Source organism: Meleagris gallopavo, chromosome 8, assembly GCF_905368555.1.
Source record: "Meleagris gallopavo chromosome 8, MGAL_WU_HG_1.1, whole genome shotgun sequence".
Lineage (NCBI taxonomy): Eukaryota > Metazoa > Chordata > Aves > Galliformes > Phasianidae > Meleagris > Meleagris gallopavo.
In genome coordinates this window covers 30477965-30504883 of record NC_139411.1, presented here as the reverse complement: position 1 = coordinate 30504883, position 26919 = coordinate 30477965, and the positions used below count along the sequence as shown (strand labels likewise).

Here is a 26919-nt window from a genome sequence, read left to right as displayed (position 1 = left end):
GCTCTCTGCCTCCCAGGCTGCAGGAAACCAGCAATGGAAAAAAGTTGCTGTGATTTCTGATACAGGTACAGGCATCCAGCTGCCATCTCATTTGAGGGGAAACTGAACTCTGTTGTCATCTGGAAACCATTCTGCAAATACTTCTGCAGGTACAGCAGCCTTCAGGGGAGGGAAACCCCAGAGAGAAGGAGGGTCGTTAAAACAAACCTTCATTTGCTTTGTGAGCAGCACTTCAGTCTGGCGCAGAGCTGCAGACACCAAGTAGCTAAGTTCCTGCTAACACAACCAAACTGAGCTTTTTTTTTTTTTTTGGAACAGAATAGTCCTTCCACTCAAATAACGTGCTGTCCCTGCTCATTCATCTACTTCTGGCTGTACCCAAACCCTTTCCCTTACAGCCTATGAGCCAGCATCTGGGGAAGCACTGGGAGGGGGGACACAGCTGGGGGCCATTCCCTGCTCTGCCCCACCCCTGTGAACTGGACCTGAGGGTTTTTCCCATCAACCATCATTTTTGCCAAACCAAAGCACTATGGGGTGGGGGAAATGAGTAAGCGCTCAAAAACAAAACAAAACCCCAAGCAAACAACAAAAAATCCCACAACCTCCATGAATTCCCATGAAATTGGCTTGGAAAAAAAAGACTGGCTACGCTAAATAAATTTAAAAACTGCATATTTTCTTCCGAACTTGCCTTCTAGTTTTGAGAACGCAGACAGGATGAACTAACATCAGATTGACAAGCTTTCCCCAGTAAGCAGAGCAACAAGATGCTCTGCTCTCCATTCTCCATCCCTCTTTAGACTCAAGTTAAGGTTATCAGAAGTCAACAAGAAAACCAAAAGCTGCAGTATTTGTGATAAACACGCAAGAGGCGCAAGGCCAAAATGTATACATTTGTTCTGAGCAATGAGGCTGCAAAAGCATTGGGAAGAATTCTCAATTTCTCTTTGTGAAAACTTAGTGCCCAATTTCAAGGCCATTTGCATGAAAGGAAACAATAAAAATGCACTTAAATTTGTTTAAAATTAAAAAGGAGTTTCTCTTCTTTGCTTCCCGGTCAGGAGTTCATAGCCATGCACTCTGCAAAACCACAGCATCAATTAGTTGTAGCCCAGCTTGGCTTAGATATCCAAGCCACTTCTGTTACAAACACCTGATATTTATATTTCCACTGCTTTCCACATACAAATTGCCCACACCATCATTTGTGGTGGTTGAAAATGAGGCTGTGCAACTGCCAGCAGTTATTATTGGCAAGGCTTTGAGTTGGCCGTCCCTTTAGAGTCCAGACGTTCACCTTAAGCCTCTGCTTTGAAAAAATGGAAAATCAAACCTTAAATAATTACATTTTGGAAGACTGTAGTGATAGGAAACTGACATTCTGGAAATCTTCAAATTGAACCGATTCCTTAGAAATTCCTCAAAGCGTCATAACTTCTCTCACTGCATCCCATCACAACAGTCAAAAAATAAATCTCAGAGATTTTCAAATATTCAGCAGAAGTAGACTCTGTATTTTGACTCATTTAATGGCATTGTCAAGGAGGGGAGGAGGAGATTTAAGTTTTTTACTTATTGTTTTTCTTAGTTGTTAGAAACAGAGAAATGCTCACGTTTTTTTTTGTTCTCATTCCAGAGAACAGATCCAGTCTCTCTGCCTGCTGCAGTTATTCTTAGCTGGCTTTGATATTTCTATCAGCTAGAAGAGCCTAACAATGTTATCGTGCTAACAAATTCCAAAGATTTTACATAAGCCCTTGAGTGCCTTTAAAGAACGCCGTATTGATTACACTGCTTGTGTTTCACCAGCCAGAGGAGCTATGAAAAAACAACATGCTGAAAGAATAAAAAAAGCAGCCTGATGGGTTTCAGTCTCGTGAAACAAGTGCTCTGTTTGTCGGAGCATCATTTACACAGAGAGGCCAAGAGGCCAGGTTTGAGGTTAGAAAACAGCAGCAAGCACGGCCAGCAAATTGCTTAAATCCTCCTTGAATGCATCCCACCTACTTCCCTCATTTCAGGTTTATAAACCGAAACAACTAACGTCCCCGCTACCTCAGCAAAGTAGGATCCCCGCTTGTAGGGGGTCTGGGTGCACACCAGCTGAGTCAGAGGCTCGGAGCCAAATTCCTTGCACTGGAGCAGAGATTTGGCCCTAAATTAGTGGCTTTAAGGGCAGGCTGCAGCTTTTGCCTCTTTGCACACAGCTGTCTGGAAGGATACACCGAGAAGGGAAGGAAACAAATGGACAAGGTTTAAATGGAAGCATCACTGCCAAGTCACAAAGAACAGATCCAAACAATGCACCAGGGCTGGCCCAGGACAACGTGCCCAGCGTGCCATCCACCAAGGACACTGTGCCCTCTGTGCCATGTGCTACCCAGCATTTCAGGACAACACACCCAACGTGCCACCCAGAATCTCAGGACAATGCATCCAATGTGTCACCCACCAAGGATAACACACCCAACTTGCCACCCAGCATCTCAGAACTTGGAGCAATGAATCCTTTGATCGGAGCAATTACAATTTCTACACTTCCTGTCATTCAAGGAGAGTTTCCCAAAGGTCAAGCGGACTCTAGTTTAAGAATTAACCTGTAGGATAGTGGTTGAGGTGTGTGCTGATGAGCAGAGTGCAAACAGACCCACAAGAAACGTCACGTTTTCCACGCACCCCACTCACCAATCCTCACATTTTTTACTGCTGTGTTACGTCTTGAGTCTACATATAGGCATGGTGATATTAAAGCAAACATCATCTAAAGCCAACTCTATTAGTCTGTTGTCATGATGTAACAAGGATATCGGGGCCATTCAGATTTGGAAACAAAGCCTGCACAAGGCTGTTTGCCTCATTCATTCTGGAAATGTAAGTCTCAGCACTTGATATACTTGACCTTTTGCTGTTCAAAAAGCTTTTTACCTACAGGAGCTCTTAAGATGTGCAGAGTTCAAGTAAGGAAGAAAAAAAAAAAAAAAGAGGAAAAAAGTACAGGATGAGAGAGAAGCACTAGGGTTTTGCCTCTTCTGGCAGCTCCAGAGGAGCCTTTGCTGGGAAGCAGTAGTGCCGTGCAAGTATGCCAAGATGCAGAAAACCTGGAAGGAAGCCACATCCAAGTCATGGAGAATATGCCTGTGTCTGTAATTGCTGTTTTCAGAGCTGCCCTCCACAGGGTTCAAAGCTGGAACTAATCCTACTTTGCATATTCTATTAGGAATGGGGACAGTAGGACTCGCTCCATGGCACTCAATTTTGCAAGAAGCCAGAAGATAAGAGTTGAAATACAGAAAATGTGGAGATATGTAGGAGATATAAAAACAATTTTGGGAAAATAGCTGGCTTGGAAGAAGCAGGGTCAAAAAATACATCTGGGGAAAGCTTAAACAGAGGAAAAAAAAAGTAATCCAAAAGTAATTTTTAACTTAATGAGAAAAGAAGACAAAAATGAACACCACGCTGCCTGTGCAGACGTTGGGCAAAATATCATAGCATCCTTGCTGGATTTGTTTAGCAAATGCTTGGGTTTGACTGAATACATTTTACTTCTGAAGAAGCACAGAAGAACGTTTGAAAAAAGGACAGCTCATCTGTCACACGTGTCAGTACGTACCTTACAAACGTGATAAAGGTTCTCAGTGTTACAGAAGGTTTTCAGTAGAATAACAAGCGTCTGCACTTTGGCAAAGCCAGAGATTGTTTACCGCTGCAGTTTAGCAGAGGCATGCACTCTAATTAAACCCCAAAGCAACAGCAGGGTATCATTGCCCTCCTTTTCCACTGGAAGGTGCTCTGAGTACAACTGGGCACACTGTCAAATCACATTTTATAAATACTTTGCCTTTCCCATTGCCTAAAGTGGCAATCCATGAGGTCAACACCATCTGCTAGAGTAGGTGGCAAAACTCCCTTTGATTCCTTAGAAAGCCCACTGGGTAAGAGTGAAGCTACCACGATGTTGTTCTTCCTTTAGTAGAAAAATCCCCAAATTACCTATCGTAGGCTCCGTCCTACCGCCTGCATGCAGACAGAAATCCCACAGAACTCACCGGCCAGCCAAGGGCGGCAGGCAGAGCTCTGTGCGTGCACCGCTCCCGAGGATGACAACGACAGTGAGGTGGGAAGAAAACAATTGAGATGCAAATAGGCCAGGAAGAAGGGCAGGAGAGAGAGAGAGGAAGGGTCTTACTGTGTGTTTTATTCATGTGTAAATTGTCTGCAGCTATTTTTCCCTTTGTTTTGTGACCTGGAGATGCTGCACGGGTAAGATCATTTTGAAGCTAAAAAAGTAAAGGAAGAAGGGAAGGAAAGAAAAGGAAGAAGGATACATCATCACTGTTTTGAGAACAGTTTTTTTTAGCTCTAAAATCTTGTGTTCAGATGCCAACGACACAAAGCATTAGTGCTGATTGATCTGGAAAGCAGTTCTACATTCCTCTTCCCTCATCCAGCAAGGCTGTTAAAATATTTAATGCTATATTTGTTATGCAGACAAAAATGACCAAGTCAGTGTTTACTAAGGAGCGCACATTCCTTCCATATCTTTTGAACTCACCAATTTTTGATGGCAAGAACAAAGCACGCAGACAATCCAAAAGTCCATCTGGACCAACTTTAGAGATCTTATCTGATACAGGCATAGAACACAGAACATTTTTGCAGTCGCTTCGCTGATGCCAATTGCTGTAATGCACTTTCCGCATGAGAACATTGCTTAGAGAAGTCAGCCAACACAGCAGAACCATCCACGGATTGCTGCAGTAAGAAGCCCTACAATGAACTCCCTCAGCACTGTTTCCACTTTGCATGTACCAGCCGGCAGAATTACAGAAAGTCATCAGGAAACACCTCACCATCTCTAAACATCTCCAAGATTTTGCTGTCGTTTGCTGGTTGGATCCGTGCTCTGCTCAACACCTGCCAAACCCATACAATGCAAGCAGATGCATGTCAGTGGCACGAGGTATAAAGGCTCTCCGGACACAGGCAGACCTCTTTTCTTTCACCGTAAAGGAATGAAGTATATGGAGCAGACATAAGTAAAAGAGGTAAATAAGCAGGTCTTGTTCTTTCCCAAGTATGATTCGGACAAGGGAGGGGAACAGTAGTAAGGGACCTTCCAAAGGAAAGTGTGGCCAGTGCTCCTGTCACAGCCTCTTTTCAAAAATCATTTTCCTTTTTGCTGAAGATTTGAAAGGAATGGTGTCATACTATTGCCTCTTCTTATTTGCTCACCACTGCCCCACCTGCTTAAGCAGGTGAGACAAGAATAATTTGGGCTGATCCTCATGAGAGCACACTGCCCAGAGCCATGGCCAGCAGAAATAATTCCTCTTTCCTACAGGAAGAAATCCTAACGAGGATCAAAGAGTCAGAGCACAGCTCTGCAGCTCAGCACGATTTCAACATAAGGGTGTAAGGGTGCATTCCTGCGGCTCCACGCTGCACAGAAGCAGTAGAGGTGGGAGAAACAGACCTAAAGTAATTCAGAACATAGTGTTTCCTTCTCCAAAATAGGATGTACTTCTTGCTATTCTATTTAATAGAATCATAGAATCATTAAGGTTGGAAAAAACCTCTAGGACCCCCAAGCCCAATCCTAACCCATCCCCACCATGCCCACATCCCTCAGTGCCACATTTCCACAGCTCTGGAACATCTCCAGGGACAGTGGCCCCAACACTCCCTGGCAGCTGTGCCACTGCATCACCACTCTTTCAGAGATGTTATTCCTAATCTCCAAACTGAATTTGTTTTTGAGTGGGATGGAAGTGTTCTTTCTCCCTGGACTTCTTTCATCAGGCCCAAATCCCTGCATTCAGCTCTTAGCAACACACTCCTTTGCATGACTGCAGTAGTATACTCCCATCAACGATTAGAGGGCAATAAACAACTGGAAACTCTGAGACTAAAAGCACTGTGCCTGGAGAGCATGATTTAAATTCACCTCTTCAAAACTAGCTTTGAGCTCAGAGTGAGAGCAAAGCAGTCAGCAAACCGAGCTCAGCTGAACCAACACATTCTGCTTCTCACCTGCATTACTGTAAACAAACGTTCCTGTAAGAGCCAAGCCTGACCAGGAGCAGAGCTTCCCCTCTACCTGTGAGTCCCCAGCACCCAAGCCCCAGGAGCTGCAGCATGTCCTGTGCTCCACGTGGCCCCACTCACAGCAGCAGCTGCTACAGGCACTGACCCTCCCACTGCAGGAACAGGTGATGATGCATTCCTGGAGCTTACACAAGTATGAAGCAACCACTCCATGAATTGCCAGCAGCTGTTTCCAGAGCCCCACCCTGCCTGCCACAGGTATTTGTTTAAAGAATGGCACCCGCCCTGGTGGAAGGCACATGCTTAGGCACATGCATGTATCAGCCCTGTAAGGCTCCTGAACCCAGCTGTGCCAGCAAGCAGTTGGGTAGCATCAACACTATGAGGCTGGGAAGCCTTCCATCATGTAAAGGGAAATGCAAAGAGAGGAAAGGAACTGGAGAGAAATACCTGTTCTAATTAATTTCATTGTCACTGTACAGACAGAGCCTAAAGAGAAAGGCACATAGCTCAGACTTCCAGCACTGTTGACGTTCTTTTAAAGCCCAGTTTGCTTGTAAACCTAGATCCTACTCAGTCTGCATCCCTGGCTCACAGGAGGAACCCCTCGCTGTGTTTTCATAGAGCTGTTTGAGTTGGAAAGGCCCTTTAAAGGCCATCTGGTCCAGCCCCCCTGCAATGCACAGGGACACCCACAGCCCCATCAGGTGCTCATTCCCTCATCCTCAGTGTCCGCAGGGATGGGCACCACCACCTCTCTGGCCAACAAGTGGTAGGTTGGAGGTGGTTACATTTCCACAGCACTCCACAGGTCCTGGCTAAGAATTCATGTCTGAAACAACTCCATGTCATTAGAAACCCTGAATAATGCAGTGATCAAAGGCACTGTCAGTGGAATTCCAGCATACAGCAGGATGAGAGGGCGGCCTGACAGCTAGCTGTGAGTAATTGGGCTGTACTCAGGCTTGTTTTTAAAGTGCTGCAGGTCTCATGTAACTGGGTCACCAAAACTCAGGCAAAAGCATGCTCTCTTCAGGCTGGGAAGCGCTGTTTGGTGCTTGGCTTCAGGCTATGAGATGTGAGTGCTGGGAAGCACAAAGACATTCATGCAGATGAGGGCAGGGAACTGGGGCAGCAGTGGGACAATGGGAAGAGCCCTCCTCAGGCTGTGGGACACCCATCACATCCAGACCGTACGCATGATTGCAGTTTTCTTCTGCTGAGTCCACATTTAGAGGGATTCAGATGGAATCTCAGAGCTCAGTAAGTGCACTGCCCACCTGGACAGTGCAAGTCCACCTCTGACATTCATCTATTGAGCACCAGGGATCTGACAACCGCGTCACGCAGCAATTTAAAATACAATACCTGTCAGAGGGCAGCCCTGCCGCAGCCGTGTCTCGAAGCGTGCTGAGGTCGAGGGTCTCAGGCTCCAGGAACGCAAGCGGGGACAGCATCCTTTGGGTGTCCTGCAGAGAGCCTTCATGCCCCAGGTCTGTCCCTCCCAGATGAACATCAGCACCAGCAAAGCCTGCAGATGGGGAGCACTCTCCCCGCTCCATCCCGGCGGTGGCTGGGGAGCAGTCTCCCTGCAGCTCTGCCTCCTGCTCCCCAGCTCTGCTGCTTAACACCGAGCCACCTTCAGCAGTGACCAGCATCCTTGCTGTGCCCGTCTCGGAGTTGTCCCCAGGTCTGTCAGTGCCTGTTTCAGGGACATCCCCAGGTTTTTCAGTGCCCATCTCAGGAGTGGCTCCAGGTTTTCTGGTGCCTGCCTCTGCTGAGCTCAGCACTGTGTCACTGTTCTCTTGTACATCTCCCTCCATCGCAGCGCTGGATCCTAGCTGGGAGTTGGTGTGCATACAGCCATCCTGGCTGGCTTCATTTTTTAAGTAATCCATTAACTCATGCACGGCTCCTCTCCCCTCTTGTGGACCTTCTGACATTCCCATGCATTTCCTGTTTCCTGGATCATTGAGCATCACCTGTGAGTCACTCTGTGCCTCAACATCATGCATAAAATTGCTGTGGGTGCCCGACTCCTGAATTTCCCCAGGTGACATGCTAGCATTGTCTGGCAGTTTTTCATAGCCGTAAGACCCTGCTGGGAGAAGGGCTGAAGTTGCCACATCAGAGATGCTCGTGGCGGTGTCCAGATCACGGCACCCATTCTCCTCTTCCCTTGGCTCAGAACCTGGGCACTGCTCACTGTGACAGCTCTCACCCTCCTCAGGTGGCTCTGTGCTGCGCTCTGTCATTGAGCTCTCTGTTGGAGCAGCATCCTCTGAGTCCTCTGCTGTCGGGATGCTGGCTGTGCTGAGCTGTTGCTTCTCCTCCAAATGGAAGTTCTCAGCTGCTTCCCCATCAGATGAAGCCAGCCCATGCTTCTTCTCCTCTAAGCTGATTAGCGACGCAGGCTTCACACCACCAGCACACAGCCCTGCCACTCCTTCCATCCCACTGCTCTTTGGATACTCAGCATTTGCCTTTTGCAGGTTCTCCAGCGTGCACGCAGCATGTGCGGAGCCCTCCAAGCAGGGAACCCTGCCCAGACCAGGCTGCCTGCTTTCCTCTGCTTGCAGCCCTGCCACCGTGTCCTGCTGCAGAGATCCAGGAGCCGTACACAGAGCTAAAGACAGCTCTGGTCCTTCTGCCTGCAAGGGGCTCTTGGATACTGTGCCCACCTCAACCGACCCCAAGAAGTTCCCAGCACCGCATGGTTGCGCCCTGCCCTCAGTTGCTGGGCTCTGCATGCAGCCTGCATGGCTTCCTGCTGGCAGCTGGGTTAACTCGGTGCTCAGCGTGCTGCAGACTGTTTGCCTGAATATCTGGCTGATGTGCTCCCTGAAGTCCGGCAGGCTGGAGCCCAGCGAGAGGCACGGCACAGCCTCATGCTCCTTTGCAGGGCTCTCTGCAGGCTGCTTGCAAGCACCGCTCTCTGCCCTCCTTCTGTTCTTATTCTCCTTTAAAACCCCTTCCCCTAGCTCTGTATTCCAAGCTTTCTCTAAGATCTCACTGTACTTGTCATCTGCGCAGATACGGGTTGCAATTTCCTCATTACAGCCTCCCTGTTTACCAGCAGATGAAAGGCTCAGCAGCTTCCCTTCCAGAGCAGAGGCTGCGAGCAGAAGCTCTGCCGAGCTGTCACTCTGCTGTTCTTTGAAGTTTACATCACCTTTTGTTTCTTTGGATTTAATTGCAGATAGCTCTTTCTTCAGCTTCTCAGAATTAAACTGCGATAAGTTTCCAGCACTCTGCCCCACATTTAAAGTCTGTGTATCTGCATCATCTTGAACTCCCTGCTCTCGAACCCCTCTTCCATCCCTACCCAAGCCCCCTGCAGAGCTGTTTTCTGACTTTGCGGCTTTCCCTGTGCCTACTCCAGGTGATTGCAAGGACACCTGAAGATCTGAAGCAATCTGCCCATGAGTATTACTTTGTGTGATCTGGAACTCTATAGATTCCAATTTACTTAACGATTCCCCCTCAGTACCACTGTCTGCATTGCTTCCAGCCTGCTGGCTGAGATGATGGAATGCAGAGGTCAGTGCAGAGGGGGCTGTAAAATTGGCTTGACACAAACCAGGCTCCTCTGATGCCTGTTGCACGCAGCTGGATTTATGGGACTTATCAGCAGGAATCACTTCACCATGTGCCTGGGGCAGTGAAGGACACCCTTTTGCCCCCAGACCTTTGGCACTTTCCATCTTGCTCATTTCTTCAACACCAGCATCATCCTCCACACTCACCTCTGTAATCCCTCTCCTCTGGGGGAGGCCCCCAGCAGCACTCACACCCTCCACCTCTTCTGAGCTTTTTGCCAACCACATTTCCCCTTGAATTCCTGAGCAGGCCATTTGAGGATCACTTCTCCCAGCACTATCAGAAGTAGATGCTATTTCAGGATTACTGGGCAAAGCCTGCTGTACATTAGTTGCACTTGCTGAATTCTGCATTCCTGGAAGAGCATCTACAGTAGCAGCAGAGTGGTTCTCCTCAGCACTGCCTTTCATCCCGCAGACGCTGACTGGCCCTTCATTCTTGTCAGATTCTTTAGAAATCGTATCACTCCAACATGCTTCCTCATGCTGGCTAGCTGAGATCAAAGAATTATTGCCCTGCTTGGGCTTGTTTGAGTTCTGCTTACTGCAGCAGCTTTCTTCTGCCCCGAGATCAGTTTTGTTTTGCTCAGTGCAATTTTGCAAATTAAGCACGGTCACACCAGAAGCGTTTTGCAGGTGTTTGCTGTTGCACACACCCTCCAACATCTCAGCACTGCTCTCACCCTCCTCCTCTTCTCCTGCTGGGCTGGAGCCACAATGGTATGCTGCAGGACCCAGCAGAGCTCCTTTATTCATGTGTGGAGGCATTTCTGATGCATTGCTGGGATCTGTTACTTCCGAAAGCTGCTCAAGGTTTAGAGGTCCATCTTTGTGTTCCTGGTCATCCACTCTTGTGGCAGACATCAGTGCATTTTGGTGTACCTGGTGTTCGAGTCCTGTGTTTGAAGTCAGCAATTTCTCTATCTGCTCCACTTGAGGAAGAGCAGCCAGAACATCTGCATTTGCTCGCAGGTCTCCAGGACGGCCCTGCAGGGTCTCTGAAGGGCTGTGCTCATCACACTCAGATAGGTCTTCCAAACCACACTCCAAAGAGCTCTGCTTGTCACTCTCAGAAGGGTGCTTGCTCCCCTCAATGCTGTTACTCCCTCCTTCCATGTGAGCCAGACAATGAACGGGCTCTGCTGTACGAACTTCAGCGGGCAAAGTTTCTGCAATGGCCATTTGTGCATTGCAGCGACTTTCTGCAGCCACTTGCTCCTGCCAAGCTGGCGTCAGCACAGCAGCTTGGCACTCGGTGCCTGGTGCCAGCTCTGTGCTCCCCTCAGAGCCATTCTGCATTTCTCCACGCTCTTCACCATGCCCAGCAGCAGCCACTCTTTCCTCAGTGTGTCCCACAGCGCAGCCCCCCATCTCTGCCACCTCATTTAAGCCTTGAAGTTCAGGCTTTGATGTGGATGTTTCCATGTTTCCTCCAGCCTTGCTGCTGCTCTCCAGCTCTCCTTGACTGCCTGTTTGGCAGTCAATCCCTAACACAGCTTCTCCAGCAAGAGCCTTTTCCCAGGCTTCACCCTGCCCACTCAGCATAATGCCATTGTTCTCAGGGTGGAGGAGCAGTGAACTGTGTGCACCAGCCAAACAAACCTCCTCAGCCCCATGACGACCTGGCTGCCCTGGAGCTGTGTCCTTAGCATGGCAGCAAGCAGAGCCCAGCAGGCACTGCGCCCTCGGGCACAGCACAGAGCTGCCCCTGCTCTCCAGGGCACTCGGGGTGGCTGCTTTCCCTCCACCCAGCTGCTGTTCAGCTCTGTAGCCAAGAGACTGTGAGTGGTCTTCAGGGGATTCCAATTCACCCTCTACATTTAGGGGCTTTCCCACAGCTCCTTCCTTCAGCTCACCTGCTGGAGCCTTGGTACAAGGACTGGGCGCTTCAGAGCTTTGTCCTAGGTGGATTTCTTTTGCGTCCTTGTGGATGCCAAGGGAGCTCAGCAGTTGTCTTTCTGCCACATCTGACCCCGCAGGTAACCCACTGTCTGCTCGTGCCTCCTCTGCTTGTGTTCTGTTTTGCTCTCTTTTTGTCAGGTTCACTGATTCAGCTCCCTTTTGATTCAATTCTGTAGATGTGCTCAGAGAACCACTTAATGCACATTCTTCCAGCAGTAATTTGTTACCTACCAGGGAATTGTCCTCCGTGGGACTGGTAACAATCTCCGTTTCAGAAAGCACAGACCTCTCTCCAGACACATCAGCTTTTCTGATTTCATTGCTACTGGCTTCATCTTTTTGGCTCTCAGTTGTGACAGCTGATTTTTGCTCTTCCCCTTGCTTAAATGATGAAGGGTCAGCATTAACAAGCTCACCCTCCTTTGGAAGCTCTCTTTGAGAAGTGGGATCATCTTTCTCAGAGGCTGTTCCCACCGCTTCACTTCTCATTGGATCTTGGTAGTTGTTTGCAGGCACACATTCCCTGAAAGGTTCTTCCAGCTTTGGTACCGGGAGAAGATCTGGGGGGTCAAAAGGCAGCTCTGGGACTAAAGGGCAGGCTGCTGGTGGTGCTCCTTGTCTTTGGGCTGGGGTTACCTCATTCCCTGTTGTTACAGCCCCCACCTGCAGGCCGTAGACCTCCCTAGTCTCAGGTCTCTCTATGGAACTCTCAGCATTTACAACTGCTCCTGTTGCTGGGTAATTTGGGATTAAGGTTTCCTTTCTCATTAGCAGACCCTCTTCACCATCTGTGTTTAGTCTACCTTGCTGCACTACAGCTTGTGCCTGACCTACTTCCCAAAATCCCGGCTCCTGTTCAGCCTTCTGGGCAGGAAAATAATCCCCTGCTCCTGCACCCTGGGAGGACGTGCTGACCTGCAGCTGCCCCCCGTCCCCAAGCTGCTCACTCTGCCACGGGGTCCTCAACTCCCTCAAACGTGCCTCTGTAGGCTCTGCAGGAGGGCTGGGCTTCCTGGGATCATCCCCACCAGTTCTCAGAGCAGCAGGTGCATCTAGGTCACATTTGGGGCCTCTGTCCTCAGAAACACCATGTGCTGTTCCCTCCTCTTTGTCATTCATTGCTTCATTGCAGTTTGAAGTTGGCAATATGTCACTGCTGCTTGCAAGGTCTGCTGTGACATCCTCCAAACACCCCTCTGCAGGCACTGAGATAGGCAGACATCTCTCCCTTGCTTCTGCTGCTTGCTGGAAGGCATCAGAGCCTGTATCTCTTCCATCTTCTTGTATGATACCACACTGTTCTGTCCCCTTGGAAGGCAACGTGCTCGAGTTTGGGTCAGGTACATCTTCAGTGCTGGAGCTACTGAAGCCTTCATCAATGATGCTGCCAATAGTGGAAACATTTGTTTCACATCAATAAAAAGCAGCAAAGAATAAAAACAAATCATGCCACTGATGTCTCAAAGCCATGCAGGACATGCAATGAGGAGCTGGCAATCCGCCTGCAGGGACACACACCAGGCACACATTGTAGTGGCTCGTTACACCAGTACACAACCTCAGTCTTTGCCTACCAGCTATCACGCCTGTGACATGCAGTTTAGTGACATGCAGTTTAACCATTCTCACAAATTCCAGGCAGGTGTTCCCCTTAACAGACTGAAGGAACAACAAAAGTACCAAAGGAAACAACAGAATCACTTAGAAGTAGTAAGGGGAAAAAGCCTTTCTAGAGGGCTACTTCACATGAAGCTAAAGGTTATGCAGCCCACAGGGACTGCTGTAATTGTGCTGAGTAATAGAAGATGAATGCCCATCTGTCCTGTTTCCTCCTAGTGGCCAGCAGAGCTGCTCATCACCAGCAAGGCAAAATCCCAGCCTGCAGAGCCATGCAGCCTGCGTGGTCACCTCATGGCGTTCTGTATACCCAAGCTATTGCTGTTCAACTACAGATGAGAGTAAAAATGGGAATAGAAATGATGTGGATGTCAAATGGATTTATGGAGTTGGGTTCAGGATGAAAAAAGTAGGAGCCAGTTGCCATTTCAGTTCCTTGTTCATTCCACAGCTTTGTTTTCTTACTAATTAACTTGCCAGGATCCTCCAACCCAGAAGCAAGCTCTGCTCCTAGAGGAGAAGCCCTCCGAGCCCCTGGAGGCTGAGTGCTGGAGAAGGAAGGAAACACCACCCACAGCAACAGCTCCTCCTTATGGCTTATCCGTGGTTCTTTATCTACTAGTAACTCCATCTGCCAGCTGAGTTCGGAAAGCATGGCAATAAATCCAGGATCAAAACACTGTTAATGTCCATTCTGCAGATCACACATCATGATGCATTTGTGTTTTGCAGATTTCAAATGACTAAAGTTTCTCAGAGACCTTTCCTCTTTGTCACATCAGACTTGTATTTACAGCTATCAAGCCTGAAATACTTCTGAACAAGTCTGAATTAGTCACATCCACCAATTTCCTACTGCCACGCTGGTAGCAACTTCTTAAATAGCAGCAAACTCACAGCTTCCAGATTCAAGGGGAGAAAACACTTCTCACTCAAGGCCATATCACAGAATACAAAGGTTTTAGATCCCAAACATAATAAAGGGCATCTGGATTGACCTGTTTGGATTCTGCACCGATGTTTCTCCTTCTGCCATAGGTAACAGAGAATCATAAAGGGAAGACATGCCACTACTATTCCACTTTTTGTGGAATCTTGCTTTGCTAGTTGCAGGAACTTAATGATCAGCCAAACACTGCTGGGAATGACTTAAGCACAACTTGGCCTACATGAGGGTAGAGGGATGGACTAGATAGCCTCAGAAGTCACACCTCACCCCATTACCTTCCACTGTTTCTAAAAGGAATAACACTGCAGGGAAATGACTCCAAGTGCTGAAGATAATTCTCTCCTGAGGGAAACTCGATCTAAATGAAAATACATTAACAATCAATAATTACCTGCAGAGAGCCTGTATTTTCAGACAGCTCAGTATGAACAGCATCAAGCTATGACTAAACTTGTTTGTTTTTTTTTTTAAATCCAGGAAAAATGTGTTTTCTCTTGCGGTTTCTCAATCTCTTCTGTTGGCAATCTGAATGGAAAAACTGCTTTAAAAATTGTTTAAAACATTCAAACAAGAAAGCATCAAAGACTGTTGGAGCTCCTCATAGTTTGGTCAGAGCTCAGGGCAGAAGCAGCCTTTTTACAAGGAATAATTAATGTTTGTAATAATTGCTGCATGTAATTGATATGTAAAAAATAAAATACAACGCAGCCATACAAAGGCCTAGGTGGATATTTAATGTGAAATATCCAAGTGTCTCACTGCACTCAAGACACATCCAACAGAACCTTCACACGGCTTAGAAGTTAAGCACACATCGATGGATTGACAAGTTTAGTAATGCTACCCTTCCAGCTACAACAAGAGTAAGTTAAATCTTCATACAGCTTCCTACATTACTGAGAAGCTGCCTGTTTGGAAGCAAGTAGCAAATTTAACAGTTGATATCTGTAGTTTATTTTCTTCTACCTTCAGAATGCATTTTGTCTAGTTGGAATAGTCCTGGACCAACACAATAGCACTGCTAGTTATTGGGATGTTTATTGGGACAGGGCTGACTGGATTCTCTTTGGGGTGTGTACCCTAAAGGATGCTGAGAAATTCATAACTCCCATAAATACATCAGGACAGGGAGACGTGCCCCAATCAAGAAGCCATCATCACAAAGCCCATTGCATTCTACTGCCTTCCACAGCAAAGGTGAGGGGACAGGATAAGAAGGCAGCAGCTCCCTGTTCTGCATGGGGATTGAATTGAGGTGCTCCCAGAGGTTTAAACCTTCCCCATAAAGATGATCTAAGAACTTAAGATCACAGATGAGATTATTTTCTTTCCTTCTTCCTTTGTTTTCCTTCCAAAATATATTGCAAACATTAAAAGGACATTCTGCCTGCCCAGCCCAATTTGCGAAGGAAAAGCACCACATGCTGAAGCCCACAAAGCCCAGAGGTCACACACAGCTGCCATCCATAACTGATGTGACTCATGGCTCAAATGGCTGCATTCCCAGGATCACAGCAACCCAAAATCTGAGTATGAAGGGGATGGGCACGCAGCACCCTGTGGCCATGGCACAGATCTGGCTGCTTCTCAAGGGTTCCTGTTCTGTTTCCCCCAAGACACCAGAGATGAAGGTATGCATCTTAATATCTCTCTCTCTCTCTCACACAGTGCAGGGGGATTTCACTTACAGAATCTTGAAAATTAATGAGGAATGCAGAAATCATTCCCACATTTCCTTATAAAAATAAAATAAGAAATTAAGTTTGTGTCATGCTCTGCCTTTAAAACACTATGTGAACTTTTCACTGTAAACAAACACATGAGAAAGCCATCATCCCCAAAAAGCTGCTAACATGGGCCAGATTCCCCCACCCTCTCTGTGTATCTAAGATTTCAGGAAAAAGTGAAGCAGGAAAAGAATCTATAATCCTCCTGGGAACCCTAACCCCTCACCCCCAATCACTTTTCACCTCCCCATCCCACATGCAGAACGAAAGACAGGCCCTGCAGTTCTTAGGATATGGCCAAATTAGTCGTTCTAACATGAAGAAAGGGGAGCACAGCCAGGCCTCAGCCCCATCCCTGCCTCAAAGCCAGCAGGATGTGGACAGCCACGGCTCGGCGCCCCACGAGTCCCCTGGGATGTGTGCACAGCACTGGGGCTGGGAATGCAGCCAGTCCATCCACGGAGAGTGCTCATCCCCTGCAATGCTGCTGGGTGCGTGCCTGCTCAATTGCAGGAAGCTGTGCTTCTCCTGGGCTGTCCAGTTTGGGATTCTCTGGACACGTGCACCAGAAGTGAGGCATGGTGACATCTCCAGCTCAAAGCCTGGGGCTTGCTAACAGTGCTAGAGAGCTTCTATGAAATAAGCATCTCACTAACAGATTCATTGCTGATGATGCTGTTTTTCAACCTGCAGCACTAGTGACTAGAGATTAAAGAAACGGACCTAAAGTGTTTTAGGTAGAGAGTCAGAGACATTCATATTAGGAAATACATATCCTAAGAAAGAGCAGTGATGCAGTGGCACAGCTTCCCAGGGAGTGGAGGGTCACCATCTCTGGGAGGTGTTCCAGAAACCTGGGGATGTGGCACTGAGGGACGTGGGCAGTGGGCATGGTGAGATGGGCTATGGTTGGCCTTGGGAATCTAAGAGGGCTTTTCTAGCCTGGACAATGCTGTGATTTTCAATTCCAAAACATGAGGGTTTAAGGCTTGCTGGAAACATTCTGAGAACTTGGAGGATGGAAGACACCCAGAAGACTGGAAAAAAGCACGCAGCTGTTTCCTACCAGCAGATCTTCCATCAGAACACAATAGGTCAGAGCATCCTATCAGTTCAGCTCAGGGTGGAAAAGATGCATTCAGAGCAGCACTGAGGAGTGAAAGCTGAAACATACAGCCCAGAATCTGAAACTTCAAAGCTGCTTCCGCTCATTGTCTTCATTTCTGTTGTGGCAGCCCAGATCTCAGCAGCTACCCAGAGCCAGGCGTGTGCCAGCAGCTTCAGGAGTAGAGCTAAACAAAAAGCAACTGCCTGAGCCCCTGCCCAGTAAATGCTTCCCAAAACAACAGTCCCACAAATATCTTCAGAATGACTCAGTGACTCACCCACAACACTCATCTCACAGGAATGATTTTGGATGTTGATGGATAAAGCTGATCTAGCCAGCTAGAAGTCTATGTATAAGTATTCAGATTTTGAAAGGATTCCCAAAGGAACTGCAGCTGTGCCATTCTGTGAGCAATACTCTTTAAGAGCGCAAATGAATCACAATAGTATAAAAATACCTATTTTTATATATTTATAGAAGTAGACACAGACCCACAGCCTATGTCTTACCCTGTCCATCCCAACACCAGTTCTGACCACGCTGGGCAGTAACAGCACAGCCTCGTGCCAATGCACTGCACTCAGCCCATTGCTTTCAAACAACAGTACTGTATAAGCACTCTCTCCTCCAATTAACACAGTCCTTTAGAGCTGCTGACACTGATGTAAACCATCACAGCTTCAGCTCCACGTTATTTGTCCATTCATGCTCTCTACTCTCAAGACTTAAAGCCGGAGTCTGCGCTCGTGCCTCCAGTGAAACCCACAGAGAAGGCTCTGCCTCATTTCCTTGCAGGGAAAATTTGGGCTTTCAATCAGACTAATAACCCATTATCTCTGCCACCACAAGAGAAGGAAGAAGAGATATCTTCCACTCAGAGACAAGAAAATAAATGTTTTGAAAACCTGCTGCTATAAGCATCCCTGTAACACTAATGTCACTAATGTGATGGAAAGTAGAGTGGGGTGATAACAGTGGAGTGGCAAAGTCCTAGGCTGCAGCAAATGAGTACAAGGCCAAATGCAGCAGCCACGGATGCAGAAATAAAGGAAAGAAGCTGTTCACCTTCAGAAGGCCTCAGGTAGGCAGGGATCTCCAGCAAGATGTCCTTGCCTCCAAAGCCAACCCTTACATGAGGTCCGGGAAGGGGTGGATCCTGGCTCCAGCCCTTCCAGTCACTCAGCTGCATCGCATGCACCTGAGCTTCCCTGGGTTGGCCCTGCCTTCCCACCAGGTGCTCAGTAATTGCTTAAGGCCATGAGTTAGTGTTTCTGTTACAGTCCCATACATGGAAGTCAGATTCTAAAGCATCAGTATGAAGATTACAGGCATTTCATCTTAATCAGTTCTACTCTCTCCCAGTGCCATCACAGCAAGGCCAAGGTCAGCAAAAAAAAAAAAAAAGGAACAAAACTCACTGCTCAGTTTTGCAACATGTTCATGGCTACCTGCATTCTCAGAGGAGACCTCCCTAGCAGGAGGGACCATTCCCTGTTGTATTAAAACCTACAGTGAGCTCTCCAGCCAAGACCTCACACTCCATATCTCATTTGGCATGACTGAACTCCTTATATCTCAACAACCAAATAGGGGACCAGGAACATGAAGAAACAAAGGCCTTCATGCTTCTTGATGTGTTCTGGTGACATCCACTTGAAAGAGATGCAGCTAATCATTCTGCAGTGAAGTCTCCAATCTGAACAGAAGTTTGGGAAAACCCTTAAAGAGGTGCCCACAACATAACAGCCCTACCCATCTACCAGCAGATTACAGCTCTCTGTTCTAAAATGCATTTATCATTCTATCCTGAGGGGCACTGATGATTAGGAAAGCACTCAGCCCCATGTTAAAATCAAGCCAATATTAGACAAAGGCTTTACCACTGCAGATGAGAAGCTTAGAAGCATGAGGAAACCCAAGTGCTGAAGTATTAATGATTCAAAGAAAATTCACGCTTGGGGTTATTTAATAGGAGCCATTTGACATTGCCTTTTGCCATCCCTATTCACACTGAAGACCACGTTAGCTCTGAAAGTGGATCTATTGCTTTCGTCAGGCGAAGGGAGACATTTAGAAAAGATACTAACAAATATCAATGGGTTAATACCTTTGAGCTACACAGAGCTGAGCATGGCATTTCGCAGTTGTTTACAGTTATGCCTTCATTCACAGCAATATGACTGTGCAAGAGACTTGTCAACATTCCTCACATTTATCAGCGTTGAGTAAGAAGCGTAGAATGTTTAAGCCAATGGTTTGTCCAACAAACCATTTTTGTTGTTTACAGCTACACAGCAAGGTGAGAATGGCACCTTGGTAAGCAGCAAGTAGCCTTGCTCTGGTCTGGTATTTCAGAAGACCGTCATCACCACCATCCATCAGGATGATAGATTTTTGAATAGCAGAAAAAAATAGCAGGCAAGCCCCAGCTATCAGCAGGGTTTTGGTTATATTAACAGGAAGAACCTTTATTTCTTACCTTGCAGGCCCTGCAGTCAGAGGAGATTCACTCCCATCCGGTTGCACAGCAGCAGGAAGACTATCTGAGACATGCTGACCTCCAGCTCTTGCCACACTGTTTTCCTGGGGGCTCCTCTTTGTGCTGTGCCCATCACCTGATGGTTGGCCTAATTCTGAGTCCTGTACAGCACTCTGGAATGAAACAGGACAATTCAGATCAATACTGCTCTTTTGGAGTGCAGGAAATCCTGGAGGATCTGATGCAGTTTTGCCGTGCCCTGACAGACAGCTCCTGAGGCACATGTTGTTGCTTTGATGGAGCTTGCAGGTTCCAAAGCCAAGCCTTCATTTTCATTTTTTCTAATGGCAGAAATAAGGAAGGAAGTGGTTAAGCCAAAATTAAACATAAGGGACAGAATGGGGAGAGAAGAATGCAGCAGTTGTTCTAAAGCAGCTCAGGGCCTTCCTGACCCAAGGAGCCTATCACTGCTCTTTTCCCAAGCCTGGCAAACATTTACTTGCTCAGTATCTTTGGAGTCAGTTTAGAGACAACGCCATGTCAGACATTCCAACGCTCAAATCCAAGCCCAAATTATTTTCCCTCCCAGTTCACCAATGCTCAGAATGTCTCTGAAGTGAGGCAGGTAGCTTGATTCAGTGCCATGCAGCATGGCAGTGATAGCACCCATAAGAAACTGTCATTTCTGTTGTGTGGCCATGGAAATGTATTACATAAATCTGGTAAAGCTAACCCTCTTCTTACAGGCAAACATTTAGAATCATGGAATTGCTCAGGTTGGAAAAGACCTTAAAGATCATCAAGTCCAACCATGACCTAACCATACTACCCTACGTCTAACAACCCTCTGCTAAATCACATCCCTGAGCACCACATCCAAATGGTTTTTAAACACATCCAGGGATGGTGACTCAACCACCTCCCTGGGGAACCCATTCCAGTGCTTAACAACCCTTCCTGTAAAGAAGTTTTTCCTGATATCCAACCTAAACTTACCCTGGTGCAACCCGAGGCCATTTCCCCTCACCCTGTCACCAGTGAGAAGAGACCAACCCCGCTCTGCTGTAAGCACCTTTCAGGTATTTGAAGAGAGCAATTTACATAGGGTCATCACCCATAGATGAAACATACAAATCCACAATGCTAATGCAAACTGCTGGTTTCACTCTAGGGAGGAGAACAACCCTGGAGGGGTAAGCAGTGCCCACAGGGTGCTACCACAGGGCCCAGAGGCTGCTCATAGCAGACAACTTATGGGCATTTTATTTAGTCTTAGCAGAAGCATCTTTGAAAGGTAAAGAGAAGCCTTGGGTTTATTTTGTTCTTGATACAATCAGTAGATTTCCCATGGTGGAAAGTCATTGTTTCCAAAATTATGTTTCTATGTGAACATGGCATGCCTTCACACAACCAAAGGCTTCTCTTGAAGAGACCCAGGAATGGGAGACACCCAGTGGACAAGAAAAGCCCATGTAACAAGCAACTGAAAAGGTCAGGACACTCAGAGTATGAAAAGACTTTAAGACTTAAGGCAAAGTTGATTAACTCTCATATCCTCTGCCTTCCCCCAGAGGAACCCCCTCACTACTGCTTTGTTTGCAGAAGTCCCCTTTGTGACACTGCTTTCCGTTTGGACAGTCCAAGGGCTCCGAGTTTCATGATTGTTAAGCACTTACCCAGCACGTGCTGACATCTGGCATTTGGAGTATTTATTTAAGTATATACATTGGCCCCAAAACCATAGCATATAGCAAAAAACTTCTTGTAGCTCAAGTAAATTTGGTTTTTCCAGTCAGAAGGAAAAAGAGAAAAATAGAGTTTAGTTAGCATACGGGGTTTTGTTTTGATCTTACAACATTGTTTTAGGAAGATTTGCTATTGTTCACATGAGAAAGTTTGCAGAGAATTCATTTCAGCATGCACAGATGTGTGCAGAGAGAACAAACTGACAAAAACGCATTATTTATCATATGGATACTTAGAAAGGCCTGGGTTGAAAAGGACCACAGTGATCATCTGGTTTCAACCCCCTGCTATGTGCAGGGTCACCAACCAGCAGACCAGGCTGCCCAGAGCCACATCCAGCCTGGCCTTGAATGCCTGCAGGGATGGGGCATCCACAGCCTCCTTGGGCAACCTGTTCCACTGCCTCACCACCCTCTGAGTGAAAAACTTCCTCCTAATATCCAACCTGAATCTCCCGTCTCAGTTTAAAACCACTCCCCCTTGTCCTATCATCAGACACCCTTCATAAACTGCCACACCCCCTCCTATTTATACATTCCCTTCAATCAAGGAAAAAAGCAAATGGTGGAAATAGTATTTCTGGGGCCGTACACAGCCATACTGGAACCAAATATGTTTTTTCTGCCCTTCTACCATCAGCACCTCTATTTCCTTCAGCTGAAGAGCACCAGGCTCTCAGTACTAAACAGCGCTTCCCAGTGACCGCTCTTGCATGAGATCAGCCACCTCCTCATCACAACTAGGGTGTATCCCTGTTAGGCAGCACCTACATGCCATGACTTTTATCTGCTGTTCTGCCAAGTCCTAACAATAAAAGAAAAACACAATGGGAGAGGCAGATTGAGAAGATGAGAACAACTGCAACAAATCTCAGTTCAAGAGATAATTAAGTGTGCTATATTGAAGACTACATCAGCACTTTTCATGGCTAGTCAAGGCAATGGGCTTTTCAAAAATTATTTTATTTCTATTACTATTATCTTGACAGTTTTGTGCTTCCAAGGATCTCCTGTTTAATTAATAACTTATCATCCACCTCTCATCCACCCCTAAACAATTGCAATCAGTCACTGAAAAACCCAAGCCTTGTTCCAGTTCCCAACATGACCAAGTTTAACAGATGATCAACACAATTTCTGCAACATGGCTCCTGTTAGAGCAGTAAGGGGTTCAACTACTGACAGCTGCTTTCTTTCTGCCCAAGCAGGATCAACTAGAAAACAAAGCTGTCCTTTTGTCTTGCTACCCAACAGCACGCTTAGCCAGGAAATGATGTCCTCAAGGGAAGCTGAAGAGAGGATTTTAACAGTAATGCGTAACAAAACTTACTGGCCTTCTACATCTAGCTTACTAATTAATTAATCAGAAAAGCATAGGCTCTGTGAATCTCTGCCAGCCAATGGGAAAACAATTCCATTTCTCTATCAAGCTTTTTTAATTTAAGAGTTATGCAAATCAGGAGCTGAACTTGCTTTACAGAGCATATTTCTTTAGTTTTTAATGAACATCTGTGGAAACAATTAACAAAAGCATGTTTTTGTTCAGAAGGATCATCAGAAAGCTGATGTCAAATGAATTATTTTTGATGTTTCAATGCACGCAGTCTCTGAAGTGATTTATTGCAGAAGATGGCAGCTAAATCCACCCTGCAGTCAGTTGGAATGTAGCGTACTCCTATTCAAAAGGATTCTCGTTATGAAAAAAGTAATTGAAAGACTTAATGAAACAATTATATTAAAAATCAGAATGTGGGCTCCCAGTAGTTTTGCATCTAGCATAGTTTAAAAAAAAAAAACAACTGAGTTTGTCACAGAAAATGCACAAACAACAGAAAGAATAAGAATGCTACACAGCCTACATCTGAAGTCACACTCCAAGCAAGTGACCACCCTGCTGCCTCCCTCTCTCCCTCTAGCACAGCAGCAGCCCCTCTCCCAGCTTCCCAGCACAGCAGCCCTTGCTGCATGCTGTCCTTATGGCAGGCATGAGCATGCCCAGCTCTGGCTGCACCTGAAAGTTATCACGGAAAAATTTCATGAAGTTTCCACTCTCAGCAGCTCCCTGTGTTTATGAGAGGAGGAGAAGCTGAAACAAGCCATAATGAATCTCAATTGATAAACCAGAATCTATACTAACCCATGTCTTCCCCTACATGCTTTTTGAAGGTTATTTTTTAAAGGTGAGGCTGTGGCAAGCACTGTTCATCAGCTCCAAGCATCCCCATCAGGACAGGCTGTTGCAATTTTGAAAGTAGTCTTTGGGAACTCCCTTTTGGTTCCAGTACAGTTACCAAATACCAAATTGGATTTTTCAATGTTTATGTCCTTAGTGGTCTGGAGAAATGGCACCACATTAGATCATGAATGCACGTTGCTTTTAAAATCAGAACTTCAGTGAAATCAGCAAAAATACAACTCACAGGACAGACTGGTAACTGATGCATCAGGCCAAACTGGAGTTCCGTTTGAGTTATGAAGAATTACACTAAAACTTGGTTTTGTCACAAGGCAGTAGAGCCAAGTTCTCATTTTAATGAACAACCTGTGCAGCAACCTGCATGGCTCAGCACCTGCCCATTGCTGAGAGCAGCTGTTAGTGACCATTTCTTGGTTTTTGTCCTCAAACTAACAGTATGCCAAACATTGCAACTATTTGGTTAGTTGGATGTAAGCACTACAAGATGGGAAATCTCTTTCTGGGAGATTTTATCCATATAGAATTTCACAATTGGAGTGGATTTTTTACTTTATCAGTAATGGTGTGATTTGCTGTTGCTTCTAGCTTGGTTAATTTGTCCCTCTCAGGAGCAGTATTTTGTGTTCATGCCTTTTCTAATTAAAATCCTCAAATTAACTGGAATACGAAAAACTGGCTTGTAGTGGAAGTTTCATTTAATCTGCTTCCCACAAACAAAACATGTTTGAGAAGTGCAATACGGTAACAGCAGCATTTGAAGTTTCTTATGTTGTAGGCAGCTATGAGATCTTCCTAGAGAAAAAGAGCTGCTTTCTTCCTGAGAAATAAATCCAAACCTAAACACTTGAGTTGCAAGCATAAACATTTTCATGCATACATGTTGATATATATGTCACCATACCATCCTTGGTTTGGCATGCTTTACAGAATACACAACTTCCTCTGGGCTACAGCAAGACCTTCAGGCTTCACAGCTCACATTGTAACCTTTCCAACCCACTGAGGACACTAACTGTTTATCTTCAGGTCCTTGTAACATCAGTGTAAATGTCTTCTCAATGACTTGCTCTTGTGTTTAAGTCATGTTCATTGTATGGGCCTGCACAGAGCTCAGTGGAACATCTACACAGCTTGCTTCATGGTTCCTGTTAACCTCATCTTTCTGTTTATGCCATTGAAGTTTAGCAGACAAAGGAGAATTTGTAGCTCTCCTGGTAAGTCCATTTGCTTCTCCGTAGCTTTTTTTATCTTCTTTTGTCCCTCTGCTGACACTTGAATGAATACCAAGATTATTTTCTCATGGACAACGGGTGTACAAGACACACCAAGAAAGAGAGGGGATCAAGTTGATGATCGTGGGAAAAAAAACTCCACCTCAACATTTATAATTTAAAGTTATTTTAGTTAAAAATTATTTTTAAGTTATTAAGAACTGGTACAGTTTTGAGAAGACACAGTTAGGTTTATATGAAGTACTGTTAGGAAAATCCTCTCCACAAGATCTGTCCTCTGCTCACCAGCTGATAGCACTTGCTTGCTTAGTGCTAACTACCCTGAAACAATTGGACAGATCAATACAATAGGAAAGGAGTTACAACAGAGGTGTGATGACAAAAGGACCAACATGATAGGAATGTGCAACAAAGGAAGGGAAAAAGATTGCTCACCTGCATCAGAAAACTCCAGGTTCACAGGGGAAAGCTTCATTAAGGAGAAACCTCCAGGAAGAAATCTTTCCCCCTGGTTGCACTCAGCCCTTAAATGAGGTCTAAGAGAGGTGCAGCCAGGCTCCACCCCTTCTGGTCACGCAGCTGAATTGCCCTCACCTGTGCTCCCAGGGCTGACCCTGTCCTTTCCCCAGGTGCTCAATCAGTGGTTCAGGCCGTGAGTCAACGGTTACCATATAACCCACAGTAGTGGAAAACGTTGGTCTGTAATTTTCTCACTGTTTCTAAGTAGTGAAATGTAGGGAATAATTATACAACTTCTTTATAGCTGTGTATTACTTTTCTTTTCCGTCTATACCCATAAATAGACATTTCCCATTAGAAATGGTGGTGGCTTTACAGATGTGAAGATAGCTCTAACCATTATTTCAGAAGGAAAGGAATAGATTCCCAGCTTCCTTTTCAGAATGCCTTCAGATTAAGAACCCTTCTGCAACTCTGAATCTTCACTCTTCTTTCATCTCCCCTCGTTCATTTAAAGAGAAGATGAGAACAAGTACAGTCGTTATTCATTATTGTGAGAAGTGTCCCAGAATTTGCTGCACTGGTACATATGGATGCTTAATTCTCAGAAAACAGACTGTGCTCTTTTTGTGTGAATTGGAACAAATGCTTGGTGTTACTCACCAAGAACCTTAGAGCAGTAGTAATTATTGGATGTAAGCATTAATGAATGACTGCACATAAACTGGAACTATATATGTACCAGCAATGGGCACATTGCCATTGCCACTCTGTAGAAGACAAACGCTGACTAAAAAGATGTGGAGCAGGCCTGCTGTTTTATGCACTCTTGATGTGCAACGGGTGAAATGGAAGGAGTGAAAGAAAATGATAACTTGGAGAGTAGAATAAGTGTATCCCATGTAGGGTGATTGTGTACCTCATTAAAATGCTATAGGCACAAAATTATGTGCGTTTGTTGCCAATTGAAAATAAGCAATGGAATGTATACAGACGTTATTGCACTATTTGAGAAGTATGTAAACACACAGTATGAGTACCACAGCCCAGAGGAATTTGCCTAGTTATCCATGGGAATGGAGGCTGAGGGCAGGGAAGCTGCTAGAGGACTCGCTGCATTCTGTGCTAATCCCATAACACTGGGATCTGCAAGAAGAACCGTGCCAATTAACTAGATCCACTGGCTTAAGTAAGTTGAAATATGGGAAAAGTTATAATGAGGCATACTAACTGCAGAACTGGGCAGCAGTCAGATTTGTTTGTAACAATTAAATGGAGAGACTCTAGCAGGATCACAGCATGACGCTTGAGACAAACAAATAAACCCTTCAGAAGTTATGGCCCCTCCAGCAAGTATGCATGTGTTACCCATCTCACACATCTCGCAGCAGAAAGCAAACAAGAGCACACAAAAAAGATAACCACACATTAGGAGTTATGAGTAAAATGAAATGAACAACATAGATGAGTAACAACCAGCTTTGTCTGGCTCCCTACTTACTCGGAAAACGAGGAGAAGAAAGGATAAAGCAAAATAGATAGAAATGATTTCTGTGGTAACTGACTTTGAAATTCCCTCTCCCACTGTGGGGCAGAATGCTGGCTGCCAGGAGCTCATTTCAGCAGCACCTTCAAAGGGCTTTACAAGTGCTGGGTGACTTGGGCTTTTCTGGAGTCATGAGAGGGGCTGTGAATGATGATGACGGCTCCTCCTCAGAACTCAGAGTAGCAAGAGCTAAAAGCCTTGGCTACCATCACTGCATATTAGAAAATCTGTCCTGTTGTAGCTCTAGAAAGGTTTGTGGTGCCCAACTGTTAGTTAGTTTTGTTGTAGTAAGCTTGGCTTCCTTTATA

At 46.0% G+C, this 26919-nt stretch overlaps 1 protein-coding gene and 1 long non-coding RNA gene across 11 annotated transcripts in view; one reads left to right on the top strand and one right to left on the bottom strand.

Annotated features, from left to right (window-relative positions):
• The window catches only part of TACC2 (transforming acidic coiled-coil containing protein 2), a 114734-nt gene that overhangs the window by 71274 nt on the left and 16541 nt on the right, over positions 1-26919 (bottom strand). For all 10 annotated transcript variants that reach the window (XM_085229456.1, XM_085229462.1, XM_031554538.2 and 7 more), the window contains 2 exons: positions 19433-19605; positions 7420-12936 (listed from right to left, as the gene is read on the bottom strand). In XM_085229456.1, coding sequence (XP_085085582.1) covers positions 7420-12936; positions 19433-19605 — 5690 coding nt within the window. The remainder of the gene's footprint in view (positions 1-7419; positions 12937-19432; positions 19606-26919) is intronic.
• Positions 11494-14835, top strand: LOC146543895 (uncharacterized). Its single transcript, XR_014884708.1, has 2 exons — positions 11494-11629; positions 13650-14835. It is a non-coding gene; the product is annotated as an uncharacterized LOC146543895 (long non-coding RNA).